Here is a 19,910-nt window from a genome sequence, read left to right as displayed (position 1 = left end):
ATTATGAAGCATTTATACTACATTAATGATGTCTCCTTACAGTAGCACTAGATACTTGGATAAAACTAATTCTATAGTATACACATTTCTACTTAATGCATAAACTCCTTGATGTTATTTTAGTGTGCAAGGTCTGGCTCCCAACTCCCATGTCCATTATAACATAATCAAATATTGTTTTTCTGTATTTACAGATTACAGGAGTCAAACAAGCTGGGAGACTGACGTTGCCTCCATGATGCAAAACAGTGAGTTACATCTCTAATCTAATTTGATGTATTAACATTTTATATCTTTAAGTGTTGGTAAGGTAGAATAAGGTCCCAGTAGTAAATAAATGGATAACTAGATAAATAAACAAATGCAACAAATACTTAATTAAACATCTCTATTTTTATTAGTAATAATAAGGTAGTCACCAAGCAAGGTCTTCCTTCTAACTGATGTGTGTGTATCGTTGACTGCTAATGGTTGCAATTATCATCTCTATCATCCCATAATACTGACAATGTTGCAGCTGAAAAATTAAGTGGAATAACTGAAGATGGACATCAACATTGATTTTCTAAGATCATAATGAATGAGGCACAGGTTACACTGAAAGAATCTGTGTTCAGTTAATTTGTAGAAGAAATCTGAACTTAGACTGCATATTTTGTCATATTATTTCTGTTAGGGGAAAAAAAAAAACGTTTGGAAATACAACATACTTTTAAGGAACATCTTGTCTTGAGAACTTTCTGCAAGCATTTTTTTCTAAGTATTTAAAAGCGGTCACCACATTTCTTTGTCCTGTCAAAAACTGAGACAGATAGATTGTGACAGATTGTCCAGTTCAAGCACAACGCTCCCATGCAAGACAATTCCAGTGTGAAATGGATGAGCTGAGGATTTCAATGCAGAAGATACCAGCATACATCCTTGTGAGCACTGTCCATCCTGACAGAGCTAGAAACAAATTAACAAGCCGAGTATCCAATCCCTGACGGTAAAAAACATTGCACAATATAAACTGCAAATATAATAACTAAAAAGAATAGACTGTCTTAACTTGACTGCCCATCACTTTGTATTACAAGTATTGTAAAACTATGCTCTGAACATGCCCAAAAGGCATTTAAAAAAAAAGACTTATAGAGTTTTCTTGAAAAAGTTTTGCCACTCATCCAAATAGCTCATCTTCAAGGCTTCGTCGGAGAACCTTCACAGACATATTGCTGACATGACATGGTGGAGATAAGGAGATTTGACCTCTTTTAGTCAGAAAATTAGTAACTTTTATGTTGCCATCCCTGTACATTTGTCTGAACTGCCCATTATTGTCATGAAGGGTTTTGAGTGAACTTGTTGAACAAACTCAATTTATCAAGGAGCACTCCACTGGTCAAATATGCAACCCTGACTGTAAAAAATATAAGTTAGGCAAGTATAAGTGGAAAGTGGAAAGCCTAACGTTAAGTTTTCCACATTACACATACTTTATTTCCAAGTTGCACTTTATTTATTATATTGATTTCTTACCTGCGTAAATTATATTTTCTCCAGTTGCATCGTTTGACTGGGACTGAAAGTTCTCTAGTGGCAAGCTATGCTGTCTATCAGCACAGTGTGTTTAGAGGGGTAGCTGAGTTTAATGAAATGGTTTACTACAGTGAAGCAGCTTTATTTTAAACATAAGCATGACTACCTTTTCATAACTACATTCCTTCTTCCTTCAACCATTCAACCATTTGTTAACAGTTTTGGGAAGCACATACAAATTATGTTGTACTGTCAATATGGAGGCCTGAAAATCATTCTGATTTGTTCTATAGGCATAAATGTATTTTGTCATTTTATAAAGGACCTTGTTGATAAAAACACTACACTCTTAAAGTGATGATTAATTGAAGGCAAGTACAGTGTAAGTGAGCTAATTCAAAATAAAAGCTGCTGAGTGGTTCCCAAGCACTAACCTGTGCCCTGTGTGACTGGGTATGTGTGTGTGTACTTGTCAAGACACGTATGTCAATGTTTGTGTGTGTGTCACACTGGAAGACAACAAAATTGACTCCATATGTCGCATTAATTGTGCGTCTGTAGACAAAAGCCTGGGTCCGTTCCTCTGAGAAATGACAGTGATTATAATTTCTATGGTAAAATGCTCAACCACAAAACTTAAGTTACAAATAACCTACTGTCGCCCTTAAGGTCAATCACTCCATTTAGAGAAGCGATGATCCTTACTACAATTTAATTAACCAGGTGAGATAGAGTTAGATGTATTGCAATGTAAACTCTCTCTAATCCACTAATTTATACAGTGCTCCAAAGTGCTGCTGCAAAGTGGTGAGGGGTGGGGTTGTTTTTAAAAAGAATCTCTGTTTGCCTCTAACCTTTCTTATCTATAGGCATACAAGAAAGGAACATTTTTGTTTTACTTTATTGATCCTACATAGAGAAAATGTTTCTCTGCAATTAACGCATCAGGGCAGAGCTGCAGTGAGCAGCATCGGGATTGTTTGGTGGGGTGGTAGGCTCAGAGAAACAGGTTTGATATAATATAATTTAGATTTTTTATGCGTGTGGGCCTGCGCACGTGTGTGTGTTTACTGATTATTAATGTCCTGTTGAGAGATTCATAAATCTGCAATATGCTTCCCTCCACAGGGCCATTAGCAGACAATAGACAATTGACTCAGTGTAAATCTCCACTTAACCCAAACAGTGTCATAGTGCAAGCTCTAATCTGTTGCTGAAACATGTTAGATGTGCAACATTTTTAACAGACAAAGCATTTTAAACTTTTTACAGATATGCCAGTTGACAGCTTAATTATTTTAAGTGGGTTTGCTTAACTGCTTCGAATTAAAAAATCAAATCTTTAGAAGGCAAATCTTTAGAAGGCAGAGTTTGCTGAGCATATCATTTATATCCAGTTACAGTTACCATAAATTGTACTGGTACAGTTTATGTATGCAAGCCTTATTTATCTCTCATCTTCCATTACCACTTATCCTCACTAGGGTTGCAGGGGTTGCTGGAGCCTATCCCAGCTGTCATCGGGCGAGAGGCGGGGTACACCCTGGACAGGTCACCAGTCTATTGCAGGGCTGACACGGAGACAAATAACCATTTGCACTCACACTCACACCTAGGGGCAATTTAGAATCACCAATCAACCTAACAACAAGGGGGGAAACTGGAGTACCTGTAGAAAACCCAGCAGACACAGAGAGAACATGCAAACTTCACCCAGAAAAGAATGAGCTGGACTCGAACCCGGACCATCTCGCTGGGAGACATCAGTGCTAACCACAGATCTACTGTGCTGTCTAACCTTATTTAAAGTATTGCTAAATCTTTTAGTTCTTAAAATGTCATAGAAAGTAACATAGAAACGCATGTTCTACAACTGTGATGATAGGGTCAGAAGTCACTCTTGGATGCCCAAATAATGTTTGCTCCACAGGGCAATCGCGCCCAGGGAGTCATTCAAGCTAGAACTGCCACTGTAGTTTAAATACTAATCATAATGCATCATCTCAACAAGGATAAAACAAGACAAAGGAATATTTATTTATGAACTGTTGATTGGTACAAATGGTCAGAAGTGACAAAACAAGAATAAGGCCTTGAAAGGGGTGGGTCAGACTTTCTTTTCTTTCTTTTTTCTTTCTTTTTTTTAAATTGTCACATGGAAAAAACAGGTAGAAATTTCATAAAAATGTATATGTCTTTAAAATCAGGCCAGAGTGTGATTTTTTTTTTTTTAAAAGTACACTTCTGCTTGATCAAAGCTATGCGTTAAAATAAAATTAATGTTCAGATGTGTCATTATCGGTCTTGATTTAGATATTTGAGATTCACTAACTGTATCATTTATTCTCTGTGAAGCTATACATTAAGTGCATCAATCCAAAATATCCAGTGTTTATCTAAGACTCATTAAATGGCAAATGTCCTTTCCTCTGAGTCAGATTAAGGTGCAAACTCTCAGGTACTGACCTTTGACTAGATTGTCAGTTCATGACTATTTTGAATTGGTTCAGGAAAACAGTATTCCTTAAAGTGGAAGAGTCCAACATTCCTAAATAAAACTACTTCAAGAACCATAACTAATTTAGTAGTAAAGGCATTTGTTTGTAAATTTTCTCTTCATGTTGTCTATTTTATTTCATCATGCATGTATCTGATCAGTGTGGTTACTGCAATAGGATCCCTTGGTCATTTTATAAATGTAATGTTTTGCTGCATCTATGTGTGCCTAGGTCACAGTGGAGTGAACCAGCTGGGAGGTGTGTTTGTGAATGGGAGACCTTTACCTGATTCTACTAGGCAGAAGATAGTGGAGCTAGCACACAGTGGAGCTAGACCATGTGACATATCCAGAATACTACAGGTATGTAGAGTTGGTTATTAACTCATATAGGTCATGCTGAAAAAAATACAGTAGGAATGATAAATTACAGTGTCCCTCAACAGGATTGCAGGTTGGGAGTTTAAGCATCTACTACACTTCATATGGTATTGTATATCAAGTCCAGCCTCGCTTAACAGATGGCAGCAGCGTCTACTTGGTCAGATGTTTACATATGATGGATGTATGTTTGCATTTAAGTGGAATGTTGCAGTTGCTGAAGCGATGTGATACTGACAATGTAGTGGAAAAGCAGGGGATTATTAGATTGAATATTCCATCAGACTGTTATTAGTATGAGAATAATCCAGATTCTATCAAAGTTTCAGCTCTAGAGCACTAGTCAGCTTCTGGTTGCAAGGGATAATAATGTAGCTGTAATTATCTTATCTTATCTCATCTGAGCAGACCGTTCAGCTTTCTCCAGAGCCATAAAAGACTTTGCACATCTTCATCTACATACACAAAGTGCTATAAACTGACAGGATTTAATTTGTGAAATCATTGATAACAGAGATCCCCTTCGTTCATCGCCCTGATTATCTACCAAAGGTGTATGCCATTTTTGTGTACAGGTGTCTAATGGCTGCGTCAGTAAGATCTTGGGTCGGTATTATGAGACAGGGTCAATCCGTCCACGTGCCATAGGAGGCAGTAAACCAAGGGTGGCCACTACAGAAGTGGTGGGAAGGATTGCTCAGTTCAAGCATGAATGTCCATCCATTTTTGCCTGGGAGATCAGAGACAGACTGCTGGCAGAGGGAGTCTGTACCAACGAGAATATACCCAGTGTAAGACCCTTCTGATTTTCAAGTCATGTAAATTTTGCTCTGGGAAAATTAAAGCTCATCATTACTCATAATCAATTATGAACATATAGAGTAGTTTCTACACACAGTAAATTTACAAGTGGGGAAGAAAAATGGAGATGAAATGTGAAAAATCACAGAAGAAAATGCAAAAATCAAAACAGCAACTGAAATCCCTGGATACCCAGATGTGAACTTCCTTTATTCCTTATTCTATCCAACTGTATAACAGCTCATCTTTTTGTGTCAATTAAGCTACAAGGATCAATTAATTTCCCTTGTGGATCATTAAAGTCTGTCTAAGTCTATATGAAAAATCAGTTCCAGGGTGGTCCCAGAGTGAATGTACTAGGGAAACAAATGTTTGGTTAAATCCATAGACAGTATAAAGATGAATGGTGGAAATGCTCACCTCAAGTGAAGCCGAAGCAAGTAGAGCTCCCCCTGGTGACTGACTGCAGAATAGGTCATAAGTTCCACCTCCATGTCAGTTGAGGGGGCTCACCTAGAACACTAAAATATACATTTTTTATCATAAATATTTTATTTTAGATCATAAAAAATGTATAGAATATTTATGCATGTTCAAGCATCTTTTTTTTTTGGATAAGTTTCATTTGAGTTTGTTATTTGACCTTAGAGGATGCAACATAATGGTGACAATCAGTTGTCACGCCAATGGTAAATGGGCTTTTATATTGCGCTTTTCTACCTATTGGTACTCAAAACCCTTTTACAGTCACACACACATCCACCCATTTGCTCACGCAAGCACACACATTCACCAGTGCCAGTTGCACTGGGAGCAAATGGGGGTTCAGAGTCTTGCTCAAGGACACTTTGGCATATGGCACATTCCGGGGATTGAACCCTTCGGTTCATGGACAACCCGTTCTACCTACTGAGCCACAGCCACCCCAACAGCTCTGTAAAGCTGTTAATAAATTAAAACAAGTACAATGCACTGCATAATCCAACATTTCTTCGTAACTGATGGAGGTAGAACAGAGTGTAGTAATAATTAAAGTGAATCTGGCGGAAGTCATGAATATCGTGGCTCTGCATGGCTCTGCTCTCAGACCATACCATATAGACTTCGGCTCCAAAGTCACAAGATGGCACTGCCCATATGCCCCAAAAAATAGTGCTAGTTTGGCCAGTGCAAGGAAGTAGCGACACGTTGTCCACATTTATATAGTCTATGGTTAAAACAAACAACAAATACAGTATTCTTAGGTTAAAAAAAAAAAAAAATTACAATCTTGTACTTTTCCCGAAACAAAGATTATGCTTGCTCTATTTGGCAGCTGTTGTATTTATCCTATGTATTTAATAACCAAAAAAAGGTTATCTAGTAATCTAATAATTATGTTATTATCATCAGGTTTCGTCAATAAATCGAGTGCTCAGAAATTTGACCAGTGACAAGCAGCAAATGGGCACAGTAGGAACTGAAGGGATGTTTGACAAACTCAAGATGATCGATGCACATGTCACCTGGGGAGGACGCTCAGGGTGGTATGCTGGGACCACTCTCTCTACTACTGGTAAGACATTTAGTCATACCACTAACACCATTACCCCCTCTTCAATTCTGATACTATTAATAGTGGGACTGCATTCACTACATTCAGAGACACAGACCTAGAAAATTCTTACTATATTCTAGTTAAGGAAAATTCTAAATTAGCAGATGGAATTCAGAACAATGATGCTTGAAATTCAGAACAGCTTCAGAACCGCTCATCTTTTGTCTTCTTTAAGAGTAGTACGTATAGACTTTAATTGGTTGTTTGTTTTGATTATGAAAACCCTTTCTGGACTGTTACAGTTCAGTTTCACAGCAGCCTTAACTTCTGGTAAGTAGTTGTTGTTTTTTTTTTTTTATCACAAACGTTTAACTGCAGCTCACATTCTTTATCACTACCATTCTACTCGCATGGCTGTGAGTAGCTTTTGAGGAGATGAATCTCATTGCTCACATGAGATTCATCTCCTCAAAAGCTAACTTTGGTCAGCTTATACGTCCACAGTAACTGCAGCGAAACATCATTGATTCATCTTTCTTTAGCACATTATTCCCAAGGGCTGTTTTTTCAACACAGATCCAGAGAGATTGCCTATATAAGCAGGTTTGGCATAATCCCTTGAGACACCACCTCATCATTTATAGCAAACCTCTTATCTACTACCTTTCATTTAACAACACTCCAAGATTTACTTCATTTCAACCTAGCTCAGGCAGTGATTTGCATTGATTTACAGTCCCCAACGTATTATAACAACAACAAGGCAAATTCTCTTGTTTTTGTTGTTCACTGAAGACATTTGGGTTTAAGATCAAAAAATGAGTATGAGACAAGAGTTCAGAATGTCAGCTTTTATTTTCTGGTATTTACATCTAGATGTGTTAAACAACTCGGGACATACCACCCTTTGTTTGAACACATCCATTTTTCAAGTCAGTAAAACTATTGAAACATGTGACTGATGGGTGTTTCTTGTTGACCAGGTGTTGCCTTAAAGGTTGATTGTTCAAACAATAAATATCTCTGCATGACTAGTCTACTTTTTGGCCTGGGTTGAAACTTATAAAGTATGCATTTCTTGTTAAAGAGGATAAACCAACATGAAGACCAGAGAGCTGTCTATGGGAGAAAAGCAAGCTAAAAGAAACTACTGGTGTAGACGTCAGACGTCGAACAGGTCGGCCAAGGAAAACAACAGTAGTTGATGACAGAAATACTGCAAGAGCTGTGAAGAAAAACCCCAAAACATCAGTAAGTGACATCACCAACGACCTCCACAGTGCAGGGGTGAAGGTATCACAATCCACTGTTGGAAGAAGACTCCAAGAGCAGAAATATAGAGGCCATACCAAAAGATGCATATCACTCATCAGTAGTAAGAATCAGAAGGCCAGATTGAAATTTGCAAAGAAGTACAGAGATGAGCCACAAAAGGAACACAATCTTATGGACTGATGAAACCAAGATTAATCTCTACCAACGTGATGAAAAGGCCAAAGTGTGGAGAAAGCAAGGAACTGCTTATGATCCGAAGCATATAAGCTCATCTGTGAAGCAGCAGCAGAATGAATTCCGAAGTGTACAGAAACATTTTGTCTGCCAATTTACGGAGAAATCCATCCAAACTAATCAGGAGGAATTTTATCATGCAGCGGGACAATGACCCAAAGCACACTGCCAACAAAACAAAAGACTTCATCAGGGGAAAAACAGTGGAAGGTTTTAGACTGGCCAAGTCAATCACCTGATCTTAACCCAATTGAGCAGCATTTCACCTCCTGAAGAGGAGACTGAAGAGAGAAACCCCCCAAAACAAACAAGAACTGAAAGAAGTTATGGTAAAAGCCTGGAAAAGAATCAGAAATGAAGAATGCAACAGTTTGGTGATGTTGATGGGTCACAGGCTTGAGGCAGTCATTGCAAGCAAGGGTTATGCCACCAAATATTAAACATTATTTACTTTAAGATTATTTGTTCCATTACTTTTGCTCACCTAAAAATGCTGTGGTGTAATACAAATGGTGATATATCCTAGATTATCACATCTAGATGTAAATACCAGGAAATAAAAGCTGACATTCTGAACTCTTGTCTCATACTCATCTTTTGATCTTAAACCCAAATGTCTTCAGTGAACAACAAAAACAAGGGAATTTGCCTTGCTGTTCCAATATTTTTGGAGGGGACTGTATCAATCAATCCATTTATCTCCACGTAACTGAACAGCCTCTGTGACACAACACTGAAGAAAATCTTCCCCTCAATTAAGCAGACTGATCAGTCTAAACTGATTTATCCCTTGGGAATAACCTGTTTCTTCCACACTACCTTCATCAACTTCCAAAGAAATCTCAGCACATCTGGTGCACTCTTATACAGCTGATAAGGAACTGCATTAGGTCCTGGGGCTGAAGAGGCTCCTGCACAACTTATCACTTCCTGAACCACTTTCCACCTTGGTGGGCTGTCATCGCACTGACTGCCTATTTCACCCATTTGTTGGAATATGAGAGGGGAGTGCCAACTTTCGAAACCTTTCCTTATCTTTATGTACCTCCTCCAAGTATTCCTAAAGTTTCTGTTTCAGAACTGCCTAGCTACCAAATAGCGACAAATCTAAATGGATCCTAGAAGGCTATTCTAGCCCGTTCTTAGCATTTCCTATTTCTCCTAATTTTCTCTGTCCTTCTTAATGGAGCCAACTGCTCCCTCCCTCTGCCTGTAAACAAGCAATGCCTTTCTTCTCTTCCTTGTAGCTGTCTTCCACTGCTTCTTAAGCAGTCTCCTCTCCCGTATGAGTCTGTCGATCTCTTGCTGATGTCTAGATATAACTACCACTCCCTCTGGTTTCTCCAATTTCTCAATAATGCCAAATCTTTCCTTACAATAATCATGAATAAGATTTTCTCCATTTTCTCCAATTTCATACCACTTTCTCACTGAAAATACCGCATTATCTCAGAATCCACCCACCTTGGTGGCAGAGCTGGCACAAGCCTCCATGTGGCCCTAGGCAAAATGTGATTTTGTGGCCCTCTATTTCTGCCAATAATATTGATTGTTGATCATGCAAACACCTACTCACTGCAGCTCTTATTATCCCATTGTCAGTTTGACATGTCTTTTCATGTGTTACATGCTGAAATTAGGCTGTTGTTTTAGGTGCAAGCATTGTCAAAACTACTCTGAATCTGTTAAAATATACAAACATTATCATTTTTATACATTCTTATTTCTGGTTTCAAAAAACTGCAACAGCAATGTGAAAAAAAAGAATTTATAATGCAAGAATAACAATAAAGTGCAACAACAAATAAAATCACTTAGATATATAAAAAATAGTAACAAACTCAACTGTACAAAACAGATTTAAATAAAATAAGCAATAAAATAAAAAGTTACAAAAATGGTTTAAAAAACAAATATAAAGTTAAGTAATTAGGTATTAAAACTATGTAAATGTATTTAATTACAAGCAAAAGCTTTGGTAAAAAAAAAAAAAAAAAAAATCTAAATAAACTACCTTAATCCACACATCTGACTTTTTTTTTTTTAATGTTACTCTGTTCTTCCTCAACACTCTACCCACTTGTTAAAACCTGTGCTTCCTGTAGACAAGTCATTTATGACATCACTGTAAGAAATCTGATGGCCAACTTTGTTGTTAATACCTATCACTGCCAGTCCACTCAGTCTTTCTTGTGCCATTGAAGATTTCAAGTAGTTCTTCATTAATTTGAGCATGGAAAAGCTCCGCTCAGCAGATGTAACTGGGAAAGGCTATGCGTAGAGCTACAATGTGACATTTAATGTTTGCTATCAAACGTGACCAACGTTTTTTGTCTTGAAGCCAAAAAAGCGGAAATATATATGGCTAACCCCAACAATCAACTGAGTCACAAAGATCCTTTGTTAACTGCTCTTGCCCCCCCCCTCCCCAGTGGCCGCGTGGCCCTAAGCAGGCACTTAATTTGCTTAAGCCAGGGGTCGGCAACCTTCAACACTCAAAGATCCATTTGGCCTGTTTCCCACGTGCTAAGCAGATATTGCTAAGCAGGGTCGGCAACCTTCAAATAAAGATCCATTTTGGCCTGTTTCCACAGAAAAGAAACTGGGAAAAAAACCCTTTGACATCTAAATAAAGATAACACTACTATATCGTTTTACTCTATGCTAGTATAAAAAACTATAGTGTGTTGCATTTATGAAATGAAAGAAATACTACAGAGTAAACAAACTGTATTATGCATAATAACACTTATCGTGTTGGCTTACCTGCGATCGAAAAGTTCAATAAATAGCGACCTGGACCTGACGACGGGTGTCGCACATCGGCAGTTGTGACGTATATTTTGAGCGACAAAAAATAAACATGTTTTATTTTAATGTTACAAGATCACCATAAATTCAAATTTAGAATTATATATTTTTTTTTAAAGTGAAGTGAAATAAAATGCATTTGAATTAAATACTCGATAACAAGTAGTAGACTATATGTGCTGCAATGCACTGTGGGAGTTGAGTGCTTCTGTTGGATGTTATGTGTTAAACCATGAGTGTGAGTAGTGTGACATTCAATATCATTCAGTTGTTGAGCAGCTGCTGTCTCATATTTACTATTGACTGGAGAGTTATCGCTTTTCTAAGGCAGTTAGTGAAAAATGACTTTAATCAGTGTCCTTGCCCTGCACAACACGGAGAGCCGCATGCGGCTCCGGAGCCACGGGTTTCCGACCCCTGGCTTATGCTTTGGACTGGCTCTGCTTTGTGAGTTTTCAGTATATTATCAGTCGCAACTGACCTCCCACTGTGAGGGTTTTGAGATCTCAGTGAGCAGTCCTGGAGCTTCCACAGTGACAGCCTGACAGGCTGCACAGTGACAAAACTAGAATGCAACAGGCACAGGTTGATCAGAGTCATTGGGTAATTTGAGCCGAGCTGAGCTGTTGAATTCCACTGATCTTCTTCCTCTTTGGCTGGCTGGTTTCTCTGACTGCCTCAGTGCTAGTATCTGCCTCAACATTATGGATGCTGATGTCCTGCGTACTGTGGGTTATATCCTGTCGCTAGACATCAACCGACTGGTACTTACACTTCTGTCATACACTTCTTGAAAAGTAGCTATTAATACGGGGTTCCTGTGTTCCCTCTACCAAGCACTTTTTCCTTTCTTGATGGATTCTGAGGCCCTTTGCCATTGTTACCTTTTGCCATCCACAAACCTGGTTCTTCTTCCCATTTCCATCTGAACTACTAGCTTCCGCTAATATGTTTCACCTAGTCATTGTCAAATCCGTTCCAGAGTCAAAAACCATACTAGCCAGAGATGAGTCATCTTCCGCCCCTGCTCTTGCTGGGTATTTTATCGTTAAGTAGGTTGTAGCTAATGGCTTAACAAAGCCTGGTCTATTACTACAGTGAGCTGCTAACCCATCGTAAGCCCAGCAAGGACTATAAACTTTATTTTAAATTCGTTTGTTTATTTAGTGTTGTAATCACTAGTGTAACAAGGACTTAAGTCTAATCTCTCAACAATGCTGGTACCTGTTGATAAAGGTTTGCCCGACACTATTTTTGTGTAGTCAGTTGTTTAATAATGTATACATCCATTGTGAATTCAACGCCTGTAAGCAAATGGCACCCAGGAAAAAGACAGTCAGATTGAGAGAGACAGTGCAGCAATCAGTGGAAAAACAAGCCAAAATTTACTGATGTAAGATGTTATGTAATAATGCATTGTAAGCCATGCTTAATAAAAAATACCACACATATTAGTTTCAAATAATATAGACACCTTGAGGAATTAGTTATGTTTTTAGTTATGTGTTTGTTTTATTAAGTGATCCAAAAAAGCGTTGAATAAGGTCAGCTAGACTTGTGATGAAGAGTTGTGATCACAAGAGAGAATAACAAAAATGTGCTAATACAGAATAATCCAAATCATGCTTATTTTACTAACTAATGATGACTGTACCAGTGTTGTTTGGAGTATTTATTTGTTTCCATCTCTTTTTTTACTTCCTTTCTTGATGCAGAGTGTTCACAGACAGAAGGAGGGGAGAACACCATATCTATTAGTTCCAATTGTGAAGATTCAGAAGAGACTGAGTTGAGGCTTCAGCTGAAAAGGAAACTGCAGCGAAACCGCACATCCTTTACACAGGATCAAATAGAAGCACTGGAAAAAGGTAACAGTCAATCAAGCAATCTTCAGAGGTTTGTATTGCTAAACATGCTATGATGTTGTGCACCTTAGCTAAGCTATCAAGAATTGTATACATAAGACTAAAACTAAGGGAAAAAAAACTTGTTTGATAAACTAAAGAAGCCACTTAGGGAAATTTAAAGACTAGTAGGGAGCATAGGTTTAGAAACATCTGTAAATGGTTAGTTTTAAGCAAGTTTTGTTAACTACTTTCTTAACTTGGTACCCAGTTTTTTCCACAAAATACACTCCTAAATAGGAGACCCTAACCATTATAATTATTGTACTATATTGTAATGTATGTTATGTTATTAGGCATAACATTATCATCACTTTCCTAATCTTATATAGGTCTCCCTTCTGCCTCCAAAACAGTTCTGGCTCATCAAAGAATGGACATCATCCTTCTGAGTCTGTCCTGTTCTGTCTGGCAAAAGAATGCTGTTAGTGGGGGCCTTTCGGCCCTTTATTGAGGGACGGTGCCTCTGTGGATCAGACTGGTTAATTAGTCGATCAGTGGTGTGTCGACAAAATTTGACATACCTCTGAGAGGTGAGGCAGGTAGTGCTGCAGACAGTCCTGGTTCTTCAATGCCCACAACTGGCTGGTCAGCTGAAGTTGACGCTGCAGTGTCTGAATACATAAACACACACTGACACTCACATACATACATATACTGTATGTTCATCCACCAGGAGTCACGGGGACTATCTGAACATGACATAAAGCTGTGACTCTTTTCTTTTTCTTTGAAAAAGACATTTTGTGTGTATTTGTTTCTCTTCATACTCTGGGGAAAAAGCAATTCAATCAATAAAAATCATTCTTTCATTTATTAGCTACAACTGCAATGTTAAATTTGATACAAATCAGTGTGTGATAGACTACTTGGGTTCTTGTAAGTCTCCGTCTGGAATCCCCCAAATAATAGTAATTGTAATTAAAAACAAAACATTGCCAACACAGGTTCTATTTTTTGCACATATTCTGATAGCTTATTTTGAATTTTACACTTATTTTTTTTAGAAAATTAAGTCAAATCATTAATGGCATGTGTGTCCAATTTGCTCTGTGTCTGCAAAAAAACAACTACTCGGCTATTTTGCTATACAGCACAGCCAAAGCAGTCCAAGCCCCCACCTTTAATTTTCCCCCTTGCCCTGGTGTCCTTGTCCGCTTTGACTGTAGCATAACCTTCAGCATGGCACCAGCTCTGCAGCCCCAGTACTGCCGTTTAACTCCTTATGTAAGTGGGGTGAATGGACAGTGCTGGCCATTGTTAGTAATGCAAACAATACTACCTCATATACATGGTAATACCAACGTTGTTATCCATTAAATGATCCATAACCATGGGATACCAGAAACACAGTGCATGTAAGAGACCTGATCTGACGTCTGATCAAAAATAAAGAAGGAAACAATTAGATAGATAGATAGATAGATAGATAGATAGATAGATAGATAGATAGATAGATAGATAGATAGATAGATAGATAGATAGATAGATAGATAGATAGATAGTGCTACCTCACTTGTACCCTTTACATATATAACCACCATTATTGTTCTATAATGACACTTTATACTTGATATGACATACTTGTTCTAGAGTTTGAAAGGACTCACTATCCAGATGTGTTTGCCCGAGAACGACTTGCCAACAAAATAGACCTTCCAGAGGCAAGAATACAGGTAGGTCATTTTTAGTCTTAGTCTAGCTTTTTTTTTTCTTTATAGTTGCGTTTAAGTATATAACCTTTATTTGAAGTCACTGTTTCAAAGAGGATCAAAGGTTTCATTGTTTTGATCCTTTCATCGGCTCCTACAATGATTCTGCTATTTTTTCCCTATATCAATTTTTGTAATCCTTTGTTTTAAAGAGTATTTGATCATCTGAATATGTCAAAAAGCCAGTTATTTCAATGAGATGTACAAAAATGACTGTGTGGTAGTGTATACTCAGTAGCATTATTTTCTTGATGGGGGAGGGAAAAACAATTATAGTGACCAACAACCATTCAGTTAACATATCATGTCATGTCAGCATTGTTTTAAGACAAAACTATTAGTATCTTGACACATCCCTTATCCCAGTAACAGTCTTTGCTATCTGTTCAGGTTTGGTTTTCCAACAGACGAGCAAAGTGGAGAAGGGAGGAGAAGCTGAGAAATCAGCGTCATCAGGTGTCCACCACCTCCAACCATATTCCCATTAGCAGTAGCTTCAATACCAGTGTTTACCAGCCTCTACCACAACCTGCTACTCCAGGTATTAATAACAGTAGTATATACAGTACACTACAACTTGTATTACACATTCAACTAGCACTAAGCTTGATATTTGATGAAAAATATTTTTTATGAATAGCCCCAAAAACTTTATTCATTAATATGTGTCAAGACATAGCAATAAGTAAATACCAAGACTGTGAAAGTGAATAACCTATATGAAATGCAGTATTATTCCTGCTCCAATATATCAAAATCCCATGTGCATAACAAAGTTTAGTGTTGCTGTCCTTCCGAACTACACATTGGGTATGTGGAAACAGGAATTAAATCACAATTTGAGATTTGCATGTGGCAGTCTTTCCTGTCACCAATGTCATTGAACTACAGTAACTGTATGCTAAGTCATATTTTTTGCAATTCTATAGGAAATTATAGTGTTTTTTTTTTCCTCCATTTCTCTATCCTTGTCTGTCTAGTGTGCTTTCCATCAGGATCAATCTTGACAAGGTCAGATCAAGGTCTGTCCAGCAGTTATAGCCTACCAGCAATGCCCTGCTTTAGTATGGCTACCAGCCTGCCTATGCAAGTAAGATTATTTAACAGGATTTCACACTACACAACTGCTTCTGGTGGCCCACATGCTAGATAAGGTCATGGACAACTGATTTGGACACACTGCTCTAAACTGATTAAGTTTCTATGTTTAGTAAGCTAAAGTTAAAAGTCAAACAGTCAGAACAAACTAATAATGTGACTTAAGGGAAAGTTATTTTGTGCAATTTCTCTTCCCTGTAGATTAGCAGTATTCAGTTTGCTATTTAGAATTGTTATTAATATACATTCTTTTTTTCTCTCTCTTTTTTTTTTTTACTCCCAAAGAGATAAATTATTTTCGTTTTGAATTTGGCACTGCTGTTGTACTTATACCTTTAAGAGTAATGTACACAACATTTAATGGGACTGAGTGTGCAGTTGTGTTATGCAGGTCTACTATAGTCATTGAAAACTGACCACAGCAAGTGCCATGGTTTAAAGTTGGTCAGCACTTTCTCATCATAAGTATATATAGTAAATTGCATATGTATACTTGGTCTTGGTATATGCTGCTGGATTAGCATAGCTATACTAATACCAACACCAATTTACTCAACACAGCTCAGCCTTAATGACCTTTGATTTTAGTTTTAAATAAGCTTTTTTAAACCTTGTCTTTAAGCCTTGTTTAAACAACTGTAGCAACACTGTTGATAAATGGGTGATTGTGGTATTAAACTTAGTTGAATTACTCGGTGATATTAATTAATGTTTCCAGGCTTCAAACCAGACCTCTTATTCCTGCATGGTGCCCACCAGCTCCACTCTAAATAGAAGAACCTATGAGGCATACACTGCTCCACACATGCAGCCACTCATGAGCAGCCAATCAATGTCATCCTCTGCAACCTCATCAACAGGTAGGAAGAGGAAATCTAACTTCAGTTTGGTGCTCTATACTACCTAAAACCTAAATTGCTTAAATTGTTACTTGTGTTTGATTCAATTTGTTTTTTATTTATTAGCCAATAATAATTGAAACTGTATCAAGACTCTTTACAGAATCTTTGCAGGAGCCTGAACCCTCCAAATAAGCAAAGGGTAACCTATCTACTTAAGGAAAAACTTAGAGATCAAGAAAATAAAACTGAGGACATTCAGCAAATACTGTATCCTATACATGATACATATAATATAACAAAACAAATTGTCTCAAAGCGCTTTACAAAATCCAGTCTGAAACACAGTCTGAAACCAGAGAAAGCATGAAGGCAAGGAGAAAGAAATTTTGAGCAGAACCCAGCTCATGTGGATGGACCCATCAGCCTAAGAGAGCTGCAGGAGGAAAATAATATACATACATCTTTCATGGATACATACATCTGACTAAAGTGCACATGTAGTGTCTGATGATGATACAAATACAAGATATAGCTGATGACATTACATGTTTGATAATGAATATAAATAAAGCTGTTTGTGACAGAAGTTGTTCTATCACAGGTTAGTTAGTTGCTACAATGACTGAATATGAGCAGTATCATAGGCAGGTGAATGATGGCGTTTTACCTGGTTTCAAGGATAAATATCGCTGGGTGTTATCTGCATAGAAATGGAAGTTGCTATGCTATGCTGTTTCCAAATAATACTTCCTTCCTTTTGTATAAGTAGAAGAATCTTTGTTCACATTGACAAATTGGAATCTGTCTGACAGATTTCATTAGACAGGTTTCAAACCAGTCTAATGTGATTCCTCTGTCTGTTGTAAAATATTGTGATCATTAGTGTCAATGATGATTGCTACTAGATGGAGCTGATGGTAATGATCTTGTATTTATATCTAGCTATTCTACCTTCGGGTACTTTTAGTGCTTTAACCCTTTAAAATCTGAACGTATTGCTGGTGATACGTTAAGCACCCCGTTTTTGATTTACCATAACACACGGAGGTTTGCTCTATTGACAAAATTCAAAGTGTGGCTGAACACTGGGAAGTTGTGCTTTGGTCTGAAAGACCTTTGTGACATCTTAAGGGTATAACTAACTTCGTTTTTACCAACAAAGTCCTCTAAACAACTCTCTCTTGGACTCCAACTGTAGCGGCTCCAACTGGACTCCAGTCTGGTGCCGCTGTATGAATTGTAGATCAAATACAAATCACCAACAAGAAAGTAATTATAGGCCAACCCAGTCAAACTGGGTTAAAATTATTAATATTTGTAATAATTCAAAATGAGTCATATTGTTGTACACTTTACCACAAACTTCCAAATGAATCACATTTGCATAGTTTGAAATGTTATATGACAAATAGATCCTTTACACACTCCTGTGTCATATTACATACGTATATGTTATTGTAAGGATGGGAGGTCTAGGGTGGATAGTCCAGCAGGTTTTGCTGACTTTTATAGATTTAAAAATAAGTTTAGGACTACAAACCATTTTAGTTCAGTCCTTTTAATTATCAAGATCCTATGTAGGATTTATCCTATATTAAAACTTCCACAACATCAGAACAGTTCCTTTCTCTTCTCTATATGGAAAGACTGATGTGTCTGCTCATGTCTTTGCATAAACTTTATTCGCATCCTTGCCATGTGCCCACTATTCACATTTATTTTATTTTATTTTCACATCTCAACCTTTATTTTGCAGTTCCATGTTTATATTACTTATGTTTATCCCTCCTATTATCCTTGGGGTCAATCAATGTTCATCATTCAAAAAATAAGAGTAGAGGGAAGGTCAACTCACTGGTAGCAAGGGGTTATTTATGTAGTCAACAAATAAACAAATAAAGTGCCCGACACAAAAACTTGGTCAACAAGTTTATGTAAATCATTTTCTTGAGGGTAAAATGTGTTAGTAATATTTGAGAATAATAGGAGGGTTAAATATTGATGTTTTTATTATAGTTACTTTATGACTTTTTGTATCTTCTTGTACCAGGTCTGATTTCCCCTGGTGTTTCAGTTCCAGTCCAAGTTCCAGGGAATCAAGCAGACATGTCTCAATACTGGCCACGCATACAGTAGTCATATCTTTTGGCAATCATTCATCCCTACAGTTATCATCAGCAGTGACTACAGCAACAGGGCTGTATGAATCACTATTCACATCTTGAATGTCAAAAAGGATCCCTCATTGATGAAAAATGCTGCACCTCAGCAAATACATGTGAAGCAATTGTTGTTATTGATGCTTGTGAGGAAATATCTGAACCAAAGTCTGGAAATAACCAGGACACCGCAAATTTGAAGGGTCTTCTGGATTGTAAAGATTTCATTATTACTGTATACCAGTAAAAGTGCAAATTCTTTGCAGATTGCCAAGAATGAAAAGTTCTAGGCCCAACTCAGGAAGCAGAAAAAAAAGTGGACAAACCCTGTATGTTCCAGACAGAAATAAATTGCTCACTATCCATGTGGGCACTTGGTGGAAATTCTTATTGCATGCATCCATTTTAAGATGGTTAATTAAGACCATACTGGTGTAAGTGCAAATTAACTTTTGGGATTTTTCATAATCTGATTTCAAATGTGTGGCCTGGAATGTGTATAGAATTTGAGACTGTGGGTTCTATTGATGTGTATTTGGTATTGTACAATTTCTGACATGGATGTAAACTACTAAATGACATGGATTCTGATTTTGAACTTAAAACTAACTCTGTTTTGGAGTGGGGAAGTTTGTTTCAATGCCAGCTCCAATGTCCAGAAAACCAACCATGGAAGCTTGGAACCAGAACAAATGTGCATGAAATATCAACATTAGTATGTGCCTGTGACTTTGTTTGCAATTTCAAAGTGTAAAGGTTTTTGTCTGCTCAAGTGATCTGGGAAGACTTTTATAATAAATCACTTTCAAATATATTCCTGTCATGTTTTTACACACCAGTCACACAGTGAGATGGATTTGGAGCTACTGAGAGACAAGTTAGTTTTTTTTTTTTCTTTTTCTTTAATATCTGGGAATAAGACCTGCTCAAACTTTATATTTATAAAGCTCTGCTTTATACTGCAACATAATTGTGATCCCTATAATGATTGACCAATACCACTGTGGTTGAGCTGAGGTACAACTTCAAATCTCCAATCAACTAAAAGGAGACAAATAACCTTCTATGAGTTTGGCTATGCATAACTTCCATAGTATGTTGAACCCATGTTAGACACATTTGTATAAAACATATGTAA

The 19,910-nt window shown here is 37.4% G+C and overlaps 1 protein-coding gene and 1 long non-coding RNA gene across 3 annotated transcripts in view; one reads left to right on the top strand and one right to left on the bottom strand.

The window, feature by feature from the left end:
• The window catches only part of LOC125014389, a 27,640-nt gene extending 16,573 nt beyond the window's left edge, over window positions 1-11,067 (bottom strand). Inside the window, exons 1-2 of the long non-coding RNA XR_007113506.1 lie at window positions 11,013-11,067; window positions 5,621-5,721 (exon numbers count right to left, since the gene is read on the bottom strand). This is a non-coding gene — a long non-coding RNA (uncharacterized LOC125014389). The remainder of the gene's footprint in view (window positions 1-5,620; window positions 5,722-11,012) is intronic.
• Window positions 1-19,910, top strand: part of LOC125014388 (paired box protein Pax-6-like) — a 23,794-nt gene extending 3,884 nt beyond the window's left edge. The window contains exons 2-11 of one of the 2 annotated variants that reach the window (XM_047595383.1): window positions 195-248; window positions 4,251-4,381; window positions 4,975-5,190; window positions 6,593-6,755; window positions 12,773-12,925; window positions 14,555-14,637; window positions 15,064-15,214; window positions 15,654-15,763; window positions 16,490-16,631; window positions 18,664-19,910. In XM_047595383.1, the coding sequence (XP_047451339.1) occupies window positions 195-248; window positions 4,251-4,381; window positions 4,975-5,190; window positions 6,593-6,755; window positions 12,773-12,925; window positions 14,555-14,637; window positions 15,064-15,214; window positions 15,654-15,763; window positions 16,490-16,631; window positions 18,664-18,749 (1,289 nt within the window). In that variant the 3' untranslated portion in view covers window positions 18,750-19,910. Of the gene's footprint in view, window positions 1-194; window positions 249-3,823; window positions 4,382-4,974; window positions 5,191-6,592; window positions 6,756-12,772; window positions 12,926-14,554; window positions 14,638-15,063; window positions 15,215-15,653; window positions 15,764-16,489; window positions 16,632-18,663 lie in introns of those variants that run through there. The other variant, XM_047595382.1, reaches the window with a different exon arrangement.

This window comes from Mugil cephalus, chromosome 10, assembly GCF_022458985.1.
Source record: "Mugil cephalus isolate CIBA_MC_2020 chromosome 10, CIBA_Mcephalus_1.1, whole genome shotgun sequence".
Taxonomy (NCBI): Eukaryota; Metazoa; Chordata; class Actinopteri; order Mugiliformes; family Mugilidae; genus Mugil; species Mugil cephalus.
Note: the sequence above shows the minus strand (reverse complement) of the source record. Positions and strands in the feature narration are given on the sequence as shown.